This window comes from Engystomops pustulosus, chromosome 4 (genome assembly GCF_040894005.1).
Source record: "Engystomops pustulosus chromosome 4, aEngPut4.maternal, whole genome shotgun sequence".
Taxonomy (NCBI): Eukaryota; Metazoa; Chordata; class Amphibia; order Anura; family Leptodactylidae; genus Engystomops; species Engystomops pustulosus.
The window spans coordinates 48527040-48549909 of NC_092414.1; the positions used below are offsets into that span (position 1 = coordinate 48527040).

The 22870-nt window shown below is 42.8% G+C and overlaps 1 protein-coding gene across 2 annotated transcripts in view; it reads left to right on the forward strand.

Moving 5' to 3' along the window:
- SEC24A (SEC24 homolog A, COPII coat complex component) overlaps positions 1-22870 on the forward strand; it is a 160189-nt gene that overhangs the window by 125893 nt on the left and 11426 nt on the right. For both annotated transcript variants that reach the window (XM_072145854.1, XM_072145856.1), the window contains 2 exons: positions 13048-13152; positions 15371-15463. In XM_072145854.1, the coding sequence (XP_072001955.1) occupies positions 13048-13152; positions 15371-15463 (198 nt within the window). The remainder of the gene's footprint in view (positions 1-13047; positions 13153-15370; positions 15464-22870) is intronic.

The following is a 22870-nucleotide window of genomic DNA, read 5'->3' on the forward strand; positions in this document are numbered from 1 at the left end:
CTAGTCCATGGGGGAGGAAGGGAGGCTGGAATGAGATTAGGGAATAAGAACAAAAGGAATACGGACAGGGAAAACCATATAAAGTGTATGTACACAAATTCCAGAAGCCTCACAAACAAAATGGAGGAACTGGAACTCTTGATGTTGGAGCGGAAATATGATATAGTGGGTATCAGCGAGACATGGCTGGACAGTAGCTATGACTGGGCTGTTACTATAGTTGGTTATAGTCTTTTTAGAAAGGATCGTATAAATAAAAAAGGGGGAGGGGTTTGTTTATATGTGAATTCTTGCCTCAAGCCTGTCCTGCGAGATGACATGGGTGAAGCAAATACAAATGTGGAGTCCCTACGGGTGGAGATAAGGGGAGGGAAAAAGAATAATAAAATATTACTAGGGGTTTGTTATAAGGCTCCAAATATAATGGAGGCAGCAGAGGAAATGCTGATAAGTGAAATGAATGCGTCTTCAAAGCATGGTGAAGTACTTATCATGGGGGACTTCAATTACCCAGATATTGACTGGGGGGGCAGAAACATGCAGGTCCTTCAAAGGTAGCAGGTTTTTGTCGACAACAAAAGACAATTACCTGTCGCAACTAGTCCTGGAGCCAACAAAATGGGGGCACTGCTGGACCTTATCCTTACCAACAGACCTGATAGGGTATCAAAACTACAGGTTGGCGGGAACCTGGGTAATAGTGATCATAATATCATTGATTTTGTATTACGCTTTACTAAGAGCGTTAGTTGAGGGGCAACCAACACTCTAGACTTCAGAAGGGCAAATTTTCAGGAACTAAGGGAAGACCTTATAGGCATAGACTGGGACAATGTTTTCAAAGACAAAAGCCCCCCAAAAAATGGGACGTTTTCTCATATAATCTTAAAAAATTCTGTGAGAAACACATACCTTATGGGAAAAAAGCATAAGAGGAACAAGAAACTACATTAACCCTTCTAGTACCGTTTTGGAAACTAGACCACTCAAATAATTTCTCTGAGGCTGTTTTGAGCATTTCAACCCCCAACATGCTGGCCAAAAGCTAATGTAAAGCAAATGGTGCAGAGTAAAAAATGTGTTTTTATCTAAAAAATGTCATTTTAGTGCTTAATGTACTGTGCCCAACCCATGCCACTTTAGACAAACATCCCAAAAATAATTTTTCTGCAGGTTGTCCCGAGTTCGGTAATACCACACATTTGCCAAAAATTGAGAGGCTGGGCACACAGCAGGGCTGAGAAGGGATGGAGTAAGATTTTGCTTTTGGAGCACCCTATTTACTAGACTGATGTTTTTGGAAAGGGCACACCTCAAATAATTGATATAGGATTGTATGAGCATTTTAACCCCTGAGATGCTGGCCAAAATGTAATACAAAGTGAATGGGTCAGTGTAAAAATTGTATTGTTTTCTCAAATAGTAGCGACAATTGAAATCAGCCCAACTCATGCTACTGTGGATAAACACCCCAAAATTAATTCTGCGGGTTATTATGGGTATGGAAATACCCCATGTGTGGCAATAGGCTACAAGATAGAGACACAGCAGGGCTCGGAAGAGAATGGTATTTGGAGCACAGACATTTACATTTTTTTTGGCATCATAAAACATTTGTAGATGCCCTTAGGGATCAGAACAGTAGAAACCCTGAGAACTGATCCTATTTGAAAACTACACCCCTCCATGAATAAATCTAGGGGTGTAATGAGCATTTTAACCCCACAGGTGGACCCCAAGGATGATGCATAATGGATAGTGCATAGTACAAATTATCCATTATGTCATCTTGTGCCCAGCTCGGGAGATAAACAACCCAAAAATCATGATGCGGGTTCTCCCGGGTATGGCAATACCCCATATGTAGAAATAATCTGCAGGCTGGGCACACGGCAGAACTCAGCAGGGAAGGTGCGGCATGATGTATAAGCTGTGTGAGCTGTGGGACGTGTGATATATCCGGAAACACTCCTTTATGCATAACCCTGGCTTCTCGGGGCACATGTCACACTGGTAGATGGTTTGTTTTTTTAAGCCCCTTTTGGAGCACACCCTGCATCTCTTCTGTGTCCTTCCCTTGCTGGCTGTTTGGGGAACTTCCCCTGGAAAGTGCTGCCCTGGTACAATGCGTGATGTGGCCTCGCTTCTGGAGGTACTAGCACTCCCCCCTTCCTGGTCTCTAAAAATCAGCTTCTTGACTACCATCTCTTGAAATTCCAGGAAAGTTCCCCTCTGGCCGGCACATCAATGTAGCACGTAAGCATTATACAATGCCATCTGCATGATGTGCACAGCCAGCTTCTTGTACCACACCCTCGACTTCTGCATGGCATTATATGGCTGAAGTACCTGGTCAGACAAATCCACCCCTCCCATGTACCTATTATAATCCAAAATACAATCTGGCTTGGGGGCTTCTGCACTGGTACCTCGTACAGGGGCAGGGGTGGTGTTCCCATGTATTGTTGTTAGTACAAGGACATCCCTCTTGTCCTTGTACCTAACACACAATACTGAGTCGCTGCTTAGTGCTCGGCTCTCGTGCCTTCTGAGCTTTTCCCCTAGCAGCTACTTCAGGAGACCTCTCTGATTTTTCCTAACAGTGCCGCATGCCATACTTTGTCTGGAAGCGAGGCACTTTAACAGGGTAGTACTAGTATAAAAATTATCCAGGTAGAGGTGGTAACCCTGGTCTAATAGTGGGTGCACTATATCTTCACGCCATACCTTGCCCTCTTATTGGGCAGGTACTGGCGGAATTGAAGTCGCCCTTTGAAATGTACCAGGGACTCGTCCACTGATATGTGCCTCTTTGGAGTATACACTTCCATAAAATGGGCACTCAGTCTAATATGGGCCTGACCTTATACAACCTATCATAACTGGGGTCATCTCTGGGTGGGCACTAAGAATTGTCAGCAAAATGCATAGTCCTATTGATGGCTTCAAAGAGCATCCTACTCATCGTCATGTGGAACATCGGGGTGTGGTACAGAATGTCTGTGCTCCAATAGTCCCTAATAGAGTTCTTTTTGATGATTCCCATAAGAAGTACTGTGCCCCAATACTTCTCCATGTCTGCTGCACAGGGCTCCACCTGTGGGGTTGCAAATAAAAAGAAGTGGGGTTTTGGGCAATATATTGTGCAGCGTAGAGATTGGTCTGGGACACCACCAAACCAATTAGCATCTCACTAAAAAAAACCCGTAAAGTAGTCCACTGGTCCAAGCTCTGCCGTGTCTCTGCGTATCCCAGGACTGGCTGTAAAATCAAGGACCTTAGGGTCATAACTACTAGGGGTCACCCATGTGGGATCAGAAGTCCCGTGCACTCCAGCAGAAGTCCCGGGCAGTTCGGCACTACTACGTAAGTGCCTTCTCAGGGGTTCCTCAGAGTCACTTTGTGAGGACGAGGTGTACAAATAAAACGGACGCCCGTCTCCACTAGCTGACTCTGTATCGGAGGCCATATAGTTGTACATCTCCAAGTCAGTGTATGATTTCTGTGACGTGATGGGGGGGAACCTACACAACACTACACTACAGAACCTACACAACAATACACTACACCTACTCCTCTGCAGAGCAACACCTACTCCTCCACAGAACAACGCCTACTCCCCTACGCTACACTACACTATGCCTACTCCACTCCACTACTCCACACAACTCCTCCTCCTCCACACAACGCCTGCTCCTACACGCTACTCCTACTCCTAAACGCTACTCCTTCAACTCCTAACAGATCGCACTGAAAAGTGCGTTTGTGGGGGGTAGGGAAAACGTACAATTGGGGGAGGGGGGTAATTGAGTTTTTTTGGGATACAGTAAAGGACAGAACACTAGCACAACTCTCTCTAACAACTCCAACACTAAAATGGTGCTGTTAGAGAGGGCTGTGCTAGCTGGATCAGCCCCCCAACATCAGAGATCACTGTCATTGGCCAATCTTGATCGATTGACCAATGGCAGCGATCAACGTCACAGGATCAGTCAAATTGGTCCTGTGATGTCATTGGTGGGGTGTCGACAAGCGATGCTGGCACCTCCCTACGCAGTGTAAGCCCGCGAATGCACCTCCGACCGTAGTGTGACATCCTTAATGCAGGGTTAACTGAACACGGTGTTTCACACACACCCAAAATGCCACGTGTGAACGTGGTCCCAGGGGCTTTAGAAACACATTAGGTTTCTATAAACAGAACTTCCAAAAACTCTAAAGAAATTAAATGGTCCCTAAAATAATTTATTCTAAAATTTTCTTAAAAATGTGTTCGATTTGTGATATTTCTAGTGTCGTAAATAAAACAAAAGGTCACTTCTAAAATGACGCCAAGATAGAGCTGAGATATGGTAAATGTTAGTTGTCTCAGATTTAGCCTTTTACATCCTAGCTTCTCCAATAGAGGTCTTGTACCCTAGAATATAGGACACCTAGTGGTAGATCTAGGTATGTGATAAGGTGTAATAGGCTAAATGAGCCCTAGTCAGATAGGCGGAAACAATAGGGCATACTTAACCCTTTTCTTCTTTAGCCTTTTTCTTAACATGAATAAGAAACACACTTATTTGGAATTTCTAGGGAGAAGTCTGTGAAGATTATGATCTTGTTGTAATTATACGGGTATTTAATATCCTTAAAGGGAACCTGTCACCAGGAGACCCATTTTTAGCACTCCCCCAGTCCCCACAGAGCATAGTACATACACTGCCAAAGTGTTTTTGTATAAAAAAATAGGTTTTACAGAAAAAAAGATATGTTATATTGTACCTTTCATTAGCATCTGCTGTGTGACTAGGCAGTTGCGTAATGGGAGGGTCTGGAAAGGAGCAGTTGCCCCCCACCCTTGGAAAACTTGTGACCTTTTCAAATATATGAGATGGAGAGACTTATTTGTGTTATGTTATCCTCTAAATTACCAACAATTTTTTTTTCAACCTCCTTACCTCCAACCTAAACTCTTCTACTTTGCTGATTCCAAATCTTACAATCCCCAGATCTTCCTCTAATTTTCCCACATAGCATACATATAGCATTCACAAAGCGTAGCCCATCCGTATTTCACATAAAAACCTTTAACTCATTGAACTCACATTTTGGCAGTTTAAGAAACTGCATTTAAAATCCTGTATGCATACAGGTACTAGCCAGAACAATGTGAACAGTAAACATATTCTATTACTCCCATACCACCAACACCACCCTTTGGCACCTTTAATTCTTCTTTTAAAAACAGTCATTTTAGTTATCTTCCAATTTCATTCACCCTCCTTTACAGAACAACATAAATCCTCATTAACATAGAAAAACTGTTACTGTATATATGAGAACATATGAGGGAGAATCAGTAGAAAACCAATTGCGTACAAGGTTACAGTGTTTTACCAGAACAGTTGCGTGGTTGCATCCACAAACTGCAGGGCTCGCGGCACTCTTATAAAGGAAAGACTACCCCTCTGCTCCATATTAAGATCTCAAGCCTCACCTGTACCTCCACACTGTGTGTCCTTCAGCTGCTTCATGCCCCAGACCACCGAGCACCTGCAGCCCTACAGCAGAATGTTACTAAACTTTGGGGTCCTCCATACGCCTAGCAGCTCCCCAGTCAGCCCTCTCCTTGTCCCTGCAGCACCGCTTCTGGCAAGGCAGGAACCCAGATAGATGGAGGTGCACATCACTTCCAGTAGACGGACCATCCTCGTCTCACGTCCTGCCAATGCCTTGTGTAAAGCAACTAATTATTAGCTGAATGTCAACACATCATCTAGACAAGCATAGAGAGATCACACAGTTTTCTCTCACACTGTATGCCACTGATTGGATGGGATCAGAGAAAATTAGCATAAGACATGCTTCCCACTCAATCACCTTCTCTCTGACAATACACAGGTTTATAATAGTATATAATCATATACTGTGAATTTTCTTTGTAGCCCCCACAGTCTCTGAGATATCAATCAAAGTGCCCCTGAATCTTTGTAGAAGCATCTACATTGTGGTATGTTAACTTTAACGAAGGGTGATAAATAACCGTCAGAGCTGTAAAAGTGAAATAGGTCATTCAAACTTTTTTAGCGCTGGTAATTGAGTAAAAGATATTTGCTTACTGTTAATATTTAAAATTGCAATATTATTACTATTATTTATTTATTTTTTTTTTATTCTACTAATTTACATGTACAGTATTCAGGTGTAGTCCAACTTATTTTACTTATGAAGCTATTTAAAGAAGTTGTGCCAGTTCGTTATTACCAGAGCAAAGTTTTCTTATTTAGATACCTATAAGAGTCTAGAATTTAGTTTGTTGTGTTTATGGCGACAATGTTGTGCATTACACAGAAGCACAAAGTCACAGCTGATGGGAAAATGGAAAACCGAGTACTATAATCTATGTTTAGTTTATGTTCTTTTTGTGCATTGTCTCCTTTTGCTTGTGTGATAGCATTCGCTACTATATTTGTGAATAAGACTTTATTTTTTAATTTGGCAAAGATGATAATTTCTAGGCTAGGCATGCTGGGTGCACGGGGCTGCTGGTTATATACTAGGGGGCAGGCGCTTGCTATATACTAGGGGGCTGGCTATATAGTAGGGGGCTTCTGGCTATATACTGGGGTACATGGGCTGGCTATATAATAATAATTCCTTTATTTATATAACGCACACAGAATATGCAGTGCTACACAGATCTTGCCAAATCAGTCCCTCAATGGGCTCACAAACTATTCAACCTAACAGTATGTTTTGGAGTGTGGGAGGAAACCAGAGGACACGGAGGAAACCCGTGCAAACATGGAGAGAACACACAAATTCTTTGCCGTTGTTGATCTAGATGGGACTTGAACTCTCCCTGCCTGTCTGTCTCACTGTCTCTCATTCTCTGCCTACCTCTCATTCATTCTGCCTGTCTCTCACTCACTCTCCCTGCCTGTCTCTCACTCGCTCTCCCTGCCTGTCTCTCACTCGCTCTCCCTGCCTGTCTCTCACTCGCTCTCCCTGCCTGTCTCTCACTCGCTCTCCCTGCCTGTCTCTCACTCGCTCTCCCTGCCTGTCTCTCACTCGCTCTCCCTGCCTGTCTCTCACTCGCTCTCCCTGCCTGTCTCTCACTCGCTCTCCCTGCCTGTCTCTCACTCGCTCTCCCTGCCTGTCTCTCACTCGCTCTCCCTGCCTGTCTCTCACTCGCTCTCCCTGCCTGTCTCTCACTCGCTCTCCCTGCCTGTCTCTCACTCGCTCTCCCTGCCTGTCTCTCACTCGCTCTCCCTGCCTGTCTCTCACTCGCTCTCCCTGCCTGTCTCTCACTCGCTCTCCCTGCCTGTCTCTCACTCGCTCTCCCTGCCTGTCTCTCACTCGCTCTCCCTGCCTGTCTCTCACTCGCTCTCCCTGCCTGTCTCTCACTCGCTCTCCCTGCCTGTCTCTCACTCGCTCTCCCTGCCTGTCTCTCACTCGCTCTCCCTGCCTGTCTCTCACTCGCTCTCCCTGCCTGTCTCTCACTCGCTCTCCCTGCCTGTCTCTCACTCGCTCTCCCTGCCTGTCTCTCACTCGCTCTCCCTGCCTGTCTCTCACTCGCTCTCCCTGCCTGTCTCTCACTCGCTCTCCCTGCCTGTCTCTCACTCGCTCTCCCTGCCTGTCTCTCACTCGCTCTCCCTGCCTGTCTCTCTCTCACTCGCTCTCCCTGCCTGTCTCTCACTCACTCGCTCTCCCTGCCTGTCTCTCACTCACTCGCTCTCCCTGCCTGTCTCTCACTCACTCGCTCTCCCTGCCTGTCTCTCACTCACTCGCTCTCCCTGCCTGTCTCTCACTCACTCGCTCTCCCTGCCTGTCTCTCACTCACTCGCTCTCCCTGCCTGTCTCTCACTCACTCGCTCTCCCTGCCTGTCTCTCACTCACTCGCTCTCCCTGCCTGTCTCTCACTCACTCGCTCTCCCTGCCTGTCTCTCACTCACTCGCTCTCCCTGCCTGTCTCTCACTCACTCGCTCTCCCTGCCTGTCTCTCACTCACTCGCTCTCCCTGCCTGTCTCTCACTCACTCGCTCTCCCTGCCTGTCTCTCACTCACTCGCTCTCCCTGCCTGTCTCTCACTCACTCGCTCTCCCTGCCTGTCTCTCACTCACTCGCTCTCCCTGCCTGTCTCTCACTCACTCGCTCTCCCTGCCTGTCTCTCACTCACTCGCTCTCCCTGCCTGTCTCTCACTCACTCGCTCTCCCTGCCTGTCTCTCACTCACTCGCTCTCCCTGCCTGTCTCTCACTCACTCGCTCTCCCTGCCTGTCTCTCACTCACTCGCTCTCCCTGCCTGTCTCTCACTCACTCGCTCTCCCTGCCTGTCTCTCACTCACTCGCTCTCCCTGCCTGTCTCTCACTCACTCGCTCTCCCTGCCTGTCTCTCACTCACTCGCTCTCCCTGCCTGTCTCTCACTCACTCGCTCTCCCTGCCTGTCTCTCACTCACTCGCTCTCCCTGCCTGTCTCTCACTCACTCGCTCTCCCTGCCTGTCTCTCACTCACTCGCTCTCCCTGCCTGTCTCTCACTCACTCGCTCTCCCTGCCTGTCTCTCACTCACTCGCTCTCCCTGCCTGTCTCTCACTCACTCGCTCTCCCTGCCTGTCTCTCACTCACTCGCTCTCCCTGCCTGTCTCTCACTCACTCACTCTCCCTGCCTGTCTCTCACTCACTCACTCTCCCTGCCTGTCTCTTTGTCCTTAAACCTATCCATCTTACCTCACACAAGCTGTCTTATGCTCATTGCCTATAGTGACCAATCACAGCAGACAATGGCTCTTGCATATGGTGGTTATTATTTAATTTTGGAAAGTGCGGGGTTAAAATTTTGATTCAAAATCTAGAAATTGCAAATCAAGAAGGTAAATTTTATTAGCACAAAATCAAAAAATAATAGAAGTATTTCAAATCTTATATTCAACACCACAGATATGCAAAGCAGATTGACAGGTTTATGACCGCCCGTCGTGTATTCACGGCGGCGGTCGCGTCCCGGTGCATGGAGAGGGCTCACGACCATAGCCAGTAAGTCTTTGCCGCATATTGCAGCAAAGGCTCACCGGTAACACATTTAGTGACATTTAGTGACATTTTCTTCACTTGTATCCAAAATTATGATGCTTTGAGGCAAGCATTTAGTTCATCTGCAGGAGTTGATCGTGGAATAACAGGTAATGTTTGCCGAAAGTCACCTGCCAAAACAACAACAACTCCTCCCTTGATATTATTGTTATAGCAGAAGCGGTTCTTGTCACGGTCGGCGCACACGGAATTCTCACATGCACAGAATATTAGATGATTTGGAGCCTAATATGACTCCTTTATCAAGTGTAGATACTGCAGCGCGGGTGAACAGCTGGTTACCCGCGCTGCAGTATCTACCCACTTGATAAAGGAGTCATATTAGGCTCCAAAACGCGTTGTGTACCCGAGATACCAAATAAAAATCCTTCACCTAATATTCTGTGCATGTGAGAATTCCGTGTGAACGACCGCGACAAGTACCAGTCCTGCTATACCAAATTCGATTCCAGACCAGTTTGGCAACCGCGTCTTAATTACCCTTGTCCACAGGCAGCACCAGGGAACACCATACATCTGACTTTACATACCTACATTAGCACAACCAGACCCGGTGAGCCTTACTACTTTATGAGCGCTATTTTGTCTCCCCTTGTCCGCCTTTCTATACCTCACTTCCTTGATAGTATTGTTGCCACGCACATCTTGCAAGAGTGTACTTCTTCCAGTGCCCTTTTGTGCGACATGGTGCATTCATCCCAAATAGTGACACTGCACTTTTAAAGTAGTTTGGCCTGTCCTGATCCCTTGGCAATGTTAGACACTGGTCTGTCATTGTCAGGTCAAGGGGTAGTTTGAATCTTGAATGTGTTGTTCTGCCACCAATTAAAAGTGTAGCTGCAACCCCAGAAAATGCATGTGCAAGTTTATTAAAAATGGTTTCCTGTTCCACCTGGAGCATCGAGGAAGAAAATCCCACCTTTGTTGTTTCCAGTGAAATGTAAAATTTGGTTGTAGGCGTCTCTTTGGTCTGGTACCAACAGTGGCTCATTGTGAGAGACAAATGCTGAAAGATCTTCAATATTGTAGTTTGTTTCTATGTAAATTTCTCTGCACAATTGGTTCGCTTCAAGATCTCTTCGATTGATTTCACAGAGTGGCAAGATTCAACGTTTATGAAATTCCCCCAAATATTTTTTGGGGTCACATATTTTTACATCTGGAAGAAAGAATTGCATTATATAATTAAAGTGAAAAAGACAGATGCGATAATGGAACAAAATCAAGCTTTATTTAGTACAAAGATATAGATATAAAAACATTTAAAAGAGTTGTCTACAGTAGGACCTGAATCATGGACTTCTCTTTGGCTGCATACTCGCCCTTTCTTCTCTTTTTGACCATCTTGTGTGTCACATTCAAACGTCTGTTTTTATGTTGATTTACTTTTTATGTTGTCGGTCTGGGTTCTTCTTGGCCCGCTTTCATATCGGTCTGGGTTCCTCTCGGCCCGCTTCCATGTCCTGCCTCTTTATTGTTATTATGTTTTGCTGACCCCTCTACTTTTTTAATAATTCCTATGTATAATTTATGTAGTATAATGAATTAACTAGTTATGTTGTGTTTTCTTTCTCTGTTCTTTTGGGATGCTACCTCCCCCTAACAATGGCTCCATTTTTTTTCTGTCCGTTTTAACAAAAAGATCTTTCTTCCAGTTCCCCAGATTTATACTTTTATTTTCAATAAACGGATGTTGAAATTATTCATCTCTGTAAACTTGTAATCCTGGGCGGTTTTAAGACAGGGAGGATGGCTGTACACTGTGTTACCCGCGCATTAAAAATATTCTTCATTAGTCATACTGTGATCTTACATCTGTAGGATAGCCTCTAAATTGTAAGTCGTTGTATATTTTTCGTCTTGATAAATTGTTCGTTGGTTGCTCATCAGGTGTCATATATTTTTTTGTTTTAATGAATTGTTCTAGTATTCGTCTATTAACACGCATGTATTTCATGATTTCAGGACACTTAGTATTTTCTGAAATACGGTAATTTTTAATCTCTTACCTCTTTTATTCGTCTAATTATTTTGATCATATATTTTCTCACTGGTGTTTACACTGGTGCTATTTTCTAAAATGGAGAATATAAATATGAATTTTGAGCTTGTCTCCATTTTATCTTTCATATCACCCTTGAGGGGTGTTATCCTGCAGTATAGTTTTGATTCTTGAGGCAATTGTTTGATTTTTCTTCGTCCATACACTTGCACTCACCTGTAAAGCATCATTATGGTTTTATTGGTTTTATTCTGGATTTATTATAGTATGATATACAAAAATACTTCCAGTCTCTTCCAGTTACTGTCTCCATCTCTGGCGGTCTCTTCCAGTCACTATTTGCGTCTCAGGCGGTCACTTTCAGTCACTGTCTGTGTCTCTGGTGGTCTCTTCCAGTCAGTGTCTGCGTCTCTGGCAGTCTCTTCCATTCACTGTCTGTCTCTAGCGGTCTCTTCAAGTCACTGTCTGCGTCTCTGGGGGTCTCTTCTAGTCACTGTCTGCGTTTTTGGCGGTCTCTTCCAGTCACTGTCTGCGTCTCTGGCGATCTCTTCCAGTCACTGTCTGCTTCTCTGGTGGTCTCTTTGTCTATGGGGAGATTTATCAGAAGTGTCTGAGAGCAGAGCTGCTGTAGTTGCCCATTTTTTGCACAGCTGTTTGTAAAATTACAGCTGATCTGATTGGTTTCCATAGGCAATTGGAACAGTTTTACCTCACACATTTCTGATAAATCTCCGCTTAACTCTGTATCCCTATCCATCTTTCCTTACACATAAGTGGTCTTCTACTCATTACCTATAATAACCAATCAAAGCTCAGAGCTCATATTAATGACCTGTGGCAGAACAGCAACCAATCACTGCTCAGCCAAAAATACTAAAATCGGCCAAAATAGAAAATGAAAGACAGGTGGCCAAAGATGGCAAAACAAATGATAAGAAATAGTTATTTTTCAGACTATAAGGCGCACCATCAATAAATGCCTGTTAAAACGTCTAGGTTCATATATAAGGTGCACCGGATTATAAGGCGCACCTTATTATAAGGATGAATGACCAGTAGGTGGCAGACCTGTGCACAGTACAAGGCAGCTGTTGTCTGTCAGTACGGTTCATATATAAGGCGCACTGGACTATAAGGCGCAACTTTGATTTCTGAGAAAATCAAAGCATTTTTTGTGCGCCTTATAGTCTGAAAAATATGGTAAGTATATTAATGCAAAATACATTGGCTCAGACCTGGTGGACATACTAAATGGGTTTTTTAGCTCCGTTTATACAATAAAAGAAAGAACTTCTGACGTGGGTGGTGCCAGTGCGGGTCATGCATCCTGTAATATACTAGACTGGCTGAATGTAGACATGCTCCAATCTAAGCTCAATAAAATCAATGTGTACAAGGCTCCTGGACCATATGGGTTACACCCCAGAGTTCTTAAAGAACTTAGTTTTGTTATTGCTGTTCCACTGTCTACAATCTTCAGCGATTCTGTAATGTCTAGTGACTGGAAGAGGGGAATGTTGTGCCAATATTTTAAAATTTAAGAAGTCTCTAGAACTTTGCCAGGCAATTACAGACCTGTAAATTTAAATAAATATATGAATCGTCCTTACAAAAAATTTGGTGGAATGTTGTTCCAGATTAAATCAAATCAAAAGATGAGGGGTCACCGTCTCCGTCTGGAGAAAACAGGGTTTAGTCACCAGAGGTGACAGGGCTTTTTTACTATGAGAACTGTCAATCTGTGGAATAACCTGCCTCAGGCGCTGGTCACAGCAGGGACAGCAGAGAGCTTCAAGAAGGGCCTTTCCCTTTTACATCTAACATTGATTGTTATGTTATATAGAATTGTTTCCTCTAAATCCCTTCCTCATGCAATCCCTTCCCTTCCTTGGTTGAACTTAATGGACAAGTGTCTTTTTCAACCGTATAAACTATGATACTAATAACACTTTTATTTTTATGCAGGGAGCTCTTAATATCAATGACAAAGCAATCCCTCAGCCAGCTATTCTTCAATTATCTGTAGAAAAGCTAAGCAGAGATGGGGCCTATCTACTGGATGTTGGCACGGTATGTCTAAATGAGAGAACAAATAAAACTGTTTCTTTTAATACAAGTAAACCTTTGTCACAACTGTTTTCCATGCATAAATGATGATTTTACAATATTCTAAATTTATCTGGTTTTTATATAGATTGTGTTGTAAAAGTATTCCTACCCCTTGGAATGTAACCCCTTATGTAAACATAACAGCCACAAACTTGAATATTTTGTATGTATTACATGTATTCAGTATTCCTGGGTTAGTACCTAGGACAGTGATGGCGAACCTTTTAGAGGCCAAGTGCCCAAACTGCCACCCAAAACCCTGCTTATTTATCACGAGGTGCCAACCTAAAATTAAAGCAGTAAGTTATTGCTCCCTGTTCAACAACTTTCAATCATATTGGCCTCCTGAGGACAGCAACACAGTAGAAAGATAGGAAATTTGCATAATTTTAGCTTCTTTCGAGTGTCCCTCTGTACACAGAGAATCATGGGGCCCGCAGGAGCTCCTCCAAAAATAATTTGACCCTGTCTATTCATTCTCCCTCTTCCTACAGTCCCAAGTAGTGAAGTAAGTATCAAAATATGACTGAAAGCATCATCTTTGCTTGATACTGCAGGAAGATTCTTTGAGTCCTGTCTGGTGTGCTGGGGCGATGGCTCAGGTGCCCACAGAAAGGTTCCATAGGTTCGCCACCACTGACCTAGGACCACCTTTAACTGCAATGACAGTTGCAAGTATGTTCAGGTTAGTAGGTGTGTCCAATTGCCCTTTAGAAATCACCTAATTAGTAAATATGTGACTGTATAACTACCTACAACTCGTTTGTTAAGGAGCATCAGTTAAGAAAAGGCATCATAAAATTCATTAGTTGAGGTACAGGTACCATAATGTTAACAAACCACTCCCATGGTGCATCTGGGCCCACAATAGGCTCATATACAACTGCCTAGAAGACACTACTGGTGTGGGGGTGATCTACTGCATCCTAGAGAGCTATTGGGAGCAGCACTCCTTAAAAAAGTATTTCTTTTTTCCACCATAGTAAAAAAAAGCGATGTTTCGCCCTCTCTATGAAGTCATTATAAAGCATATGAATACGCTCTGATGGGGAGCAGGGTGCATTTCTCTGGATAGGAAACCTGAAGCAGAGGGGGTGGTCGATGGCTCCCACACCAGCATATATGTAGTGTATGATTGAATATGTTCAAGCGTGAATAGCTCATGTTGCAAACGGATGTATATGTACTTATATATGCAACACTGACACTGATTTATCAGGGATAAAAGTTGTGGCAAAGTATATTGGATATACCATATTGCATCGATAAATGCAAGCATGTCTCAACTGCTAACCAAATTACTGATTGGGGACATCTTAAATCAAATGGACACACTGGATTTTATTTTGGGTTATTCGAGTATAGGGTGCTGAATGCATATCCCCATGCAACACTTTTCATTTTTTTTATATTTCCATACTTTTGGAAAGGCATGTATCATTCTTTTAACACTTTTCAAAATGCTGCTTTATCACAGAAAATAATTAATAAAATATTTCAAGGGGTATGAAAACTTTTGCAACCCATTGTAACAGGTGAGTCACAATAGCATAGTCTTTTACATTTCCAACATTTATTATGATCTTAACAGTAAAAACTGTGACTGCACCTGGATACTGTGTGATCTATGAGGGGTTTTGACCTCCTATGTCAGTGATGGCTAACCTTTTAGAGACCGAGTGCCCAAACTACAACAAAGACCCGCTTACTGATCGCATAGTGCCAGCACAGAAATTTAATTTGTGATTTATACTCGCTTCTCTGTCACAGTTTTCATTGATACCAGCACCCTGAGGACACCAATAAAGCAGAAAGTAGTCCCAGGTAGAGCTGTCACTTTAAAATAGCTCTGTGCACAGCAAGTCCTGGGCTGTCTGGGACTGCAGGAAGATACCTGGACTCATCTCTGGTGATGGCCTGAGTGCCCACAGAAAGGGCTCTGAGTGCCACCTCTGGCACCAGTGCCATAGGTTAGCCATCACTGTCCTATGTGTTTACTATGGGGCAGATTTAGCATGCCTCTTACCTCAGTTTTGGACTTATACAAATCATGACAAATGTTGCAAAGAATTCAAACTTTTTGTATTTTTGTTATAAAAATGCCACAGCTGAAACCTGGCTCTTGGTGGCCAAGAGTTTTTAACCTTAAACTTCACTATGGTTTTATTCTCTTTTTTAGATTATGCTACTCTATGTCGGCCGTAACTGTGGTCAGAACTTTATCGCTCAAGTTCTTGGAGTTGCTAGCTACTCAGAATTATCCCAAGAGATGGTTAGTTCCTTAGTTTGCAAATGTTTACTTTTTTAAAAATAAACAATAATAAAAAAAAAATCTCTAAATTAACCCATTAAGGACGTAGACAAAATCATTGCATTTTCAGGCAGATAGATTTACTTAATAAGTTGATGAATTACATTTTCCATATGTCATCTTTACATTTTCATAATTTTTGAAATGTCTGGATAATTTTTGATGTCACACGACCTACAAATCGTATTTCTGTATTTTTAGAATTGACTATTTTGGGGATAAATACTGTTTCAAGTGAAATCTTAAATATTTAGCATTAAAACCACCCTACATAATCAACCTATTTTCAAATCTGCACTCCTCAAACTATCAGAAACCGCTTTTAGAAAGATTGTTCACCCCATCTTCATGGTAATTAAATGAAAGTGGAGGTGAAATTTAGAATGGTCAAATTTTGTCACTTATACATTCATTTATCCCTAAAATTTACTGACTTCCAAGAGATAAAAAGAGAAAATCCATCTTAATGTTTGTTATGCAATTTCTCCCGAGTACAGAGACCCTCACAAGTGACTGTTACTTGTTTTATGGGCCCACAGAGAGGTGCAGATGGAAGGGTGTACCCTGCAGCTGCCAGGCTTTTAGTTTTCAGTGACATCCTCCCATGATGGCCAACTCGGAGCATGCCCCTTGACCTCTGTAGGGACAGAAAAAAGAGAGGTTAAAGGCCTCCCAAAAGCAACTAACAGTGTATTTCCTGTCCCTACAGGGGTCAGGTCAAGAGAGGGTCTCTCTCTCTCCTGGGGGTCGCTATACTTACCTGGGGTTACGTCGAAATTTCCCCCCCTGGATCTATCCTCGGTTGGCGTTTCTTCCCACCACACGCCTTCCATGGGTCGTCTTTGGACTGGTGTCCGTCCTCTCCAGTGGTGCGGGGTTGTGGCCTATGCGAGGACGCGTGACCCCACTGGAACTACAGTTCACAGGCATCCCTTGTGTTCTGATGACGACTTCCGGTCAAGACCGGAAGTGACACAAATCTCACTCGGAACGCGGAAATTATAATTGGAACACTGATGGCGGCCATCTACATGAGGGATGGGCTCTAGAGGTTTTTAAACCTCTAGAGACGTTAGCTGCATTTATCTGAGGTCTATGGTGTGCACACTGTTGTTCCTTGCCGTCCCAGACCTATTATGGCTGATGAAGCAGACTTGGGCCTACTCGACCCGCCTGTTCATGTAAGTGGTGCTGTTCTATGTTATTGCTTTTATGCTATTAGAACCCCAAGTTAGTATCTTCTTTACCTTTCCGCCCCCACCCCTCTCCTAGGAGAAGGATCAAGGGTCTAAGGGGAAAGGTAAAGAATATAGATCTAACAAGTCTGATCAAGACAAGATCTAGACAGATCTGAGAAGAGCAAGACCACTGCTAGAAAATGCAACATGTGTCCCCATTCCATGCCGGACTCGTATAAGAAACTTATCTGCAGGTCAGATATGTCAGAGATCCGAATCCCGTCACCTGTTCAATATTTATGAACTGGATAACCTCTTGAAGGCTATGCGAAAAACCCTAAATATTGAGGACGAGGAAGGGAAGGCTCGGGAAGATGAGCTGTTTGGCGTTGTTAAAGCCAAGAAGCAATATGTGTTTCCAGTAATCACTGCTTTACTTTAGGCAGTCTAGGGACCCACCTCTTTGACAAGAGGAATGGGAACTGAAGTGCCTGAGTGTGCATAAACCTTCACCTCCAGTGCTTCAAGCTACCCTGAATTACAGTTCTTGAGACCGCAACCATAGTACATTACTGTTAGGGCTGCTAAACACTTTTTATATGTTTTAATCTATTCTGATTATTGACAATTTAATTTTTTCCTATTGTTTCATCTGACCACATTATTGCTGTTTTATCTTATTTTGGTTGCATATGTACCCCCAGAGACCTTTTTCACTTTTGTGTTCCAATTTTTCATTCCCTACCTTCAAAAATCCATAACTTTTTATATTTTTATTTTTCATGCACATAGTTGTATTTGGGCTTGTTTTGTGCTTAAAGGAAACCTACCACCACAAATCTACCTATAAAGGTAGATCGGGTGGTAGGTGAATCAATGGGACGTGAGGATAGCCCTTTTAAGGGCTAATCCTCACGTCCCCGCACTGTTTTATAAACTTTTATTACCCTAATATGTTAATTTACTTATGCGGCTACTGGGGCGTGGAGTAGCCGCATCTGAGGTTACACGAGGCGGCTACTCCACGCCCCGGTAGCCACATTACCCCTCCTACTCACCATGTTCGGCGCGCAGCTGCTCGTAGCTGCGCGCCCTCGTCCGCCGATCCTGCCGTCTGCGCATGCGCAGAACAGCAGGCCCGCGCCTGCGCAGCCCCGGCTTCAGAGCAGTGACCGCGCAGGCGCGGGCCTGCTGTTCTGCGCATGCGCAGACGGCAGGATCGGCGGACGAGGGCGCGCAGCTACGAGCAGCTGCGCGCCGAACATGGTGAGTAGGAGGGGTAATGTGGCTACCGGGGCGTGGAGTAGCCGCCTCGTGTAACCTCAGATGCGGCTACTCCACGCCCCAGTAGCCGCATAAGTAAATTAACATATTAGGGTAATAAAAGTTTATAAAACAGTGCGGGGACGTGAGGATTAGCCCTTAAAAGGGCTATCCTCACGTCCCATTGATTCACCTACCACCCGATCTACCTTTATAGGTAGATTTGTGGTGGTAGGTGCCCTTTAACACATTGTACTTCCTAGTGTAATTATTTGATATTCCATGTATTTACTGCGTTCAATGTGAGCTCCTGATGACACTTTACCTTTATACTCTGGGCTGGTACAATCGCAGGAATAACAAATTTATAGATTTTATGGTTTCAATAGCCGGCGGATTGTAGTTTAAGGAGTAGAACTTATGTCATCCATATCATAATCAGATGTGTAAGGTAGGGCCCTTCAGGAAAATCATTTGACCCAATATTCGTGAACATTTGTCAGGCAGTATACAGGTTAACAACGAAATTCAACTATATTTACGGTTATATTATCAAGTCATGTGATTAACCAGCCTGGTGTTTGAAAACAATAACCACTTAAAAAAAACAACTTTCATATCCAATTATAAATATAACATAAATTCACCTCCTTAAAATGAGTATCTTCTATTTGCATGTTATTACACAATAGTGAAGGTGAAGGGCGGCACAGTGAAGTAAGGATTAAGATCCAATTGGGTGCAAGCTCATGGGGATCCGGCTCAAGACCCCCAGAGATCCAAGTATCAAAGAGACAAGCAGCACTCCGTGTCATTGAATTATTTATTCAGAAGTGGAAATTGCAATGTTTCAGCTAGCTCAATGTAGCCATTCTCAAGCAATGTGAGCATTGTTACAAGGCAGGTTTAGATCCCCCACAGGATGTGACATCATGGGCAATAAGGTACAAAGATACATTACATATTTACAAATATTGCATGTTCAGCGAATACATAACAGCCAAGTGTCCTAATAATGACATATAAGAAACAATTTATATAAATGGTACGTGAAATTGTTTTCCAAAAAACATTTACTACAATGCGCCTACATATCCGTGTTTGTAAACATTTCAAACGCGCATGTCAAGCAGTTGCATGGCAACCAATCACGCTTAACGCAACAAGCAAGAAAAACTTCAACTGTGGCTGTCCCATACAATTGAGGCCATATCTGACTGTCGCAGGTACCTCACACTGGCCAGCGCCGCTGGAACAACATGGTCTAGTCACGTCACTGAAAAACCCGCCACAAGGACTTCGAGATCTCGGTCACGTCACTGCAACTCTCACAAGAACAACGCTTGTATATTAACGGCCATCTTGGATTAGGGAACGCGTGCTCAGAGCCAATAAACGGGTGCATCAGGTAAGGAAGTATCAAAATTGTGTCACAGGATTAGTCCATTCTTGGGTCTAAGGAATGATACATATCTCCAAGGACTGTCAGTCCAAAATCGGCAAATGCACAGCTAATTTATACTCAGCCATGGATTGCCTGAGATACCAGAAGGAGTCTAATCGACCTCCGAACATAGGTACTAATACTCCAGCACTGGATACTTCCAAATGTAATGCACACCGTAACAAAGGGGGCTGCATTGGCAAAAAATTGGAAATGGCGATAAAAACAAAAAAGGCAAGAAAATGTGTAAATCCACACAATGATCACAAGTTGATAAGATCCTATTAGCACTTGGTGGTGATTGTCCCTTGGCATTGTGAAAAACGTGGTCTAGGTGAGAAGAAAAAAATCACAATTAATTATAAATGCATGAGTCTTCAAAGGTTATTAAAAATTCATCCTAACAATGAGGTATGTGTGATGCATATGCTAGATGGAAACATTAGGGAAAACTCAATTCAGAGAGTTTAGGTTGAAGTCCACATTTAATCCAGTTGGTTGTAATGAGTTAAGTCTGGTTTCCCGTCATTTAACCCCTTCCCGACATTTGACGTAATAGTACTGCATCGCGGGAGGTGCGTTCCCGCAAAATGCACTACTATTACGTCATGCTTCTGGCCCCGGCTCCTGAACGGAGCCGGGGCCAGAAGCTGCGGGTGTCAGCTATATATTATAGCTGACACCTGCCTCTAACACCCGCGATCGGAGATTTCTCCGATCGCGGGTGTTAACCCCTAACACGCCGCGGTCGCGCTGACTGCGGCGTGTTAGGAGGAAATTTAAAGTGAATCCGACCCCCCCCGCGGCGCTTACCGGGGGGGTCCGCTGTTCCGATCGCAGCCCCGGGACTGCCGGTGCCCGGGGCTGCGCGATCCTCCTTCCTGTAGCCGGATCCGTGCCTTCTGACAGGACCCGGCTGTAACACACTGAGCATGCGCAGTATTACACTGTGTAATGTGAAGAATAGCTTGAACAAGCGATCCGTTGATCGCTTCTCCAAGCTTACCTATAAAAGTAAATAAAAAAAGTTAAAAACATTAAATAAAAACATTTTTGAATAAAAATAATTAATTAAATAAAGTTAAAGTCCCCTAAACACAAATATTCCCTATACACATGCAGTAAAGGGAGAAAAACACAAAATCGCCAAAAAACCCCACATATTTGGTATCGTCACGTCCGTAACAATCCGTACAATAACTCAGAAACATTATTGGACCCGCTCGGTGAACGCCGTAAAAACAAAACCCGAAAAACACGCCAAAAATGTACATTTTTCATAAAATCTCTGCACAAAAATGTTCTAAAAAGTGATAAAAAAAGTTATGTGCGCCAAAATGGTACCACTGAAAAGAACAACTCAACACGTAAAAAATAAGCCCTAAACTAGCTCTGTCAACCAAAAAATATTAAAGTTACGAAAAGATGGCGATGCAAAAACAAATGAGATTTCCTCTATATTAGTTTTTATCCAGTAAAATTGTAAAAATAAATGAAAAACTATATAAATGAGGTATCACTGTAATCGTAGTGATCTGTAGAATAAAGATAATATAGTATTTTTAGTGTACGGTGTACGACCCCCAAAATATACAAAAAGAAAGGAAACCAAAATTGACAATTTTCTTTTCACCCATACATTCAAGAGTTAATAAAACCTCATCAATTAGCTAATGACCCACTAAAATGAAGTATTTGTAAAGTGCATCTCATGTCGCAAAAAATAAGCCCTTAAATGTCCAAATTGCCCAAAAAATAAAGATTGTATAGCCAATAAAATGTGACAATGCATAATCTGCTCTGAATGGCGCAGCTTCTCTTTGATGCCCTGGCGTGTGCCCATACAGCAGGTTACCACCACATATGGGGGATTGTTATACGCGGGAGGGATAGGGTATCAAATTTTGAGGAGCGTTTTGGTATTTTATCCACTGAAAATTTGTAAATTTTTTGAAAAACACATTAATTTAGCCAAAATAATTCCCTTTCAAAATTGCATCCGATTTTGTTTTAACCCCTGTAAAACAATTAAAGGGTTAACAAACTTCATAAAAGTTGTTTTACGTACATTGAGGGGTATAGTTTCTATAATGGGGTAATTTATGGGGTTTACTTTTATTTGGGTCTCTCAAAGTGATTTAAAACCTGAGCAGGTCCCTCAATAGCAGGATTTTGCGTTTTTTTATGAAAATGTGAAAAATTGCACCTGACGTTCAAAGCCCCATAACATCCTACAAAAATAAGAGTATGCATAAAAAACCATGTCCACATAAAGAAGACATTCGGTGAATGTTAGTTATTAAGTATTTTTGCGGTTATGACTATGTATGGAAAAAGTCGAACATTTTGAAGTTTGAAAATCAAGAATTTTTCCAAATTTTCACCAAATATCTGATTTTCTCATAAATAAATGCAAAACATACCACCAAAATTTTTCAACTAACATGAAGTACAATGTGTCACGAGAAAACTATTTTAAAATCACTTGGATATGTTAAAGCGTTCCGAAGTTATAACCACTTATAGTGACACAGGGCAGATTTGAAAAAAATGGGCCGTGTCAGGAAGGTGAAAAGTGGCTTCAGCGTTAAGGGGTTAAGGACCTTCTGTCTATCACCTCTTATCTTAAGTGGGACAAAATCTCCTTAGAGGTGGGATGAAATACAAAACTTTAGATGATATAACTTGTGGCCAAATTCAGAAAAGTGTTGTGGGACTGGTAAGACAAGTTTAGAGGTATTAATATATGACCAATGATTGTGTAGCCTTAGTCTACATTCAGTAGTTGTCTCCCCTATATAAATTTTACGGCATGGGCATGTTGGAATATAAATGACATGATCAGATCTACAAGTCACTTCGTGTTTAATGGAATACTTTATACCAGTCATCGGATTAATAATTGTGTCACCTTTCATCATATGATTGCAATTTTCACAACTCGTGCATGGATAAACTACCTGGTTTCAGAGCTGTCGCAAGGTTGGAATTCTTAAAAGTGGGACCATTGTCGCTCTTAACCAAACTATCCCTCAATATTTTGGTCTGTTGTAGGGGAGTAAAGGAGGTGACTTGAATTCTCCAACATTGTCATGTTAATGTGAAAGGATTTGCCAATGTTTACATATCACTTTAGAAATAAATTGGCTATGTGATCTGAAAGTAGATACAAAGGGGACCCTTTTAGTTTATACCAACCTTTTTCTTTAGATGTAAGTAGTTTGAATTTATCAAGGTTTTGGCTCTATCCCTATGCTTTTTGACTAGCTGAGTAAGATAGCCTCTAGATATGTCAGACATATCTTTCAGTCTTAAATCGACCCGAGATGGGTCATCAACAATTCTCCGAAATCTAATCATTTGGCTTTTAGGGGAGGGAATCCATTATTCTCTTGGGATGGGCACTGTCATACCTCAAATGTTTATTCTGGTGGGTAGTTTTAACGTAGAGGTCCGTTTTAAGTCTACTATCTTTAATGTACA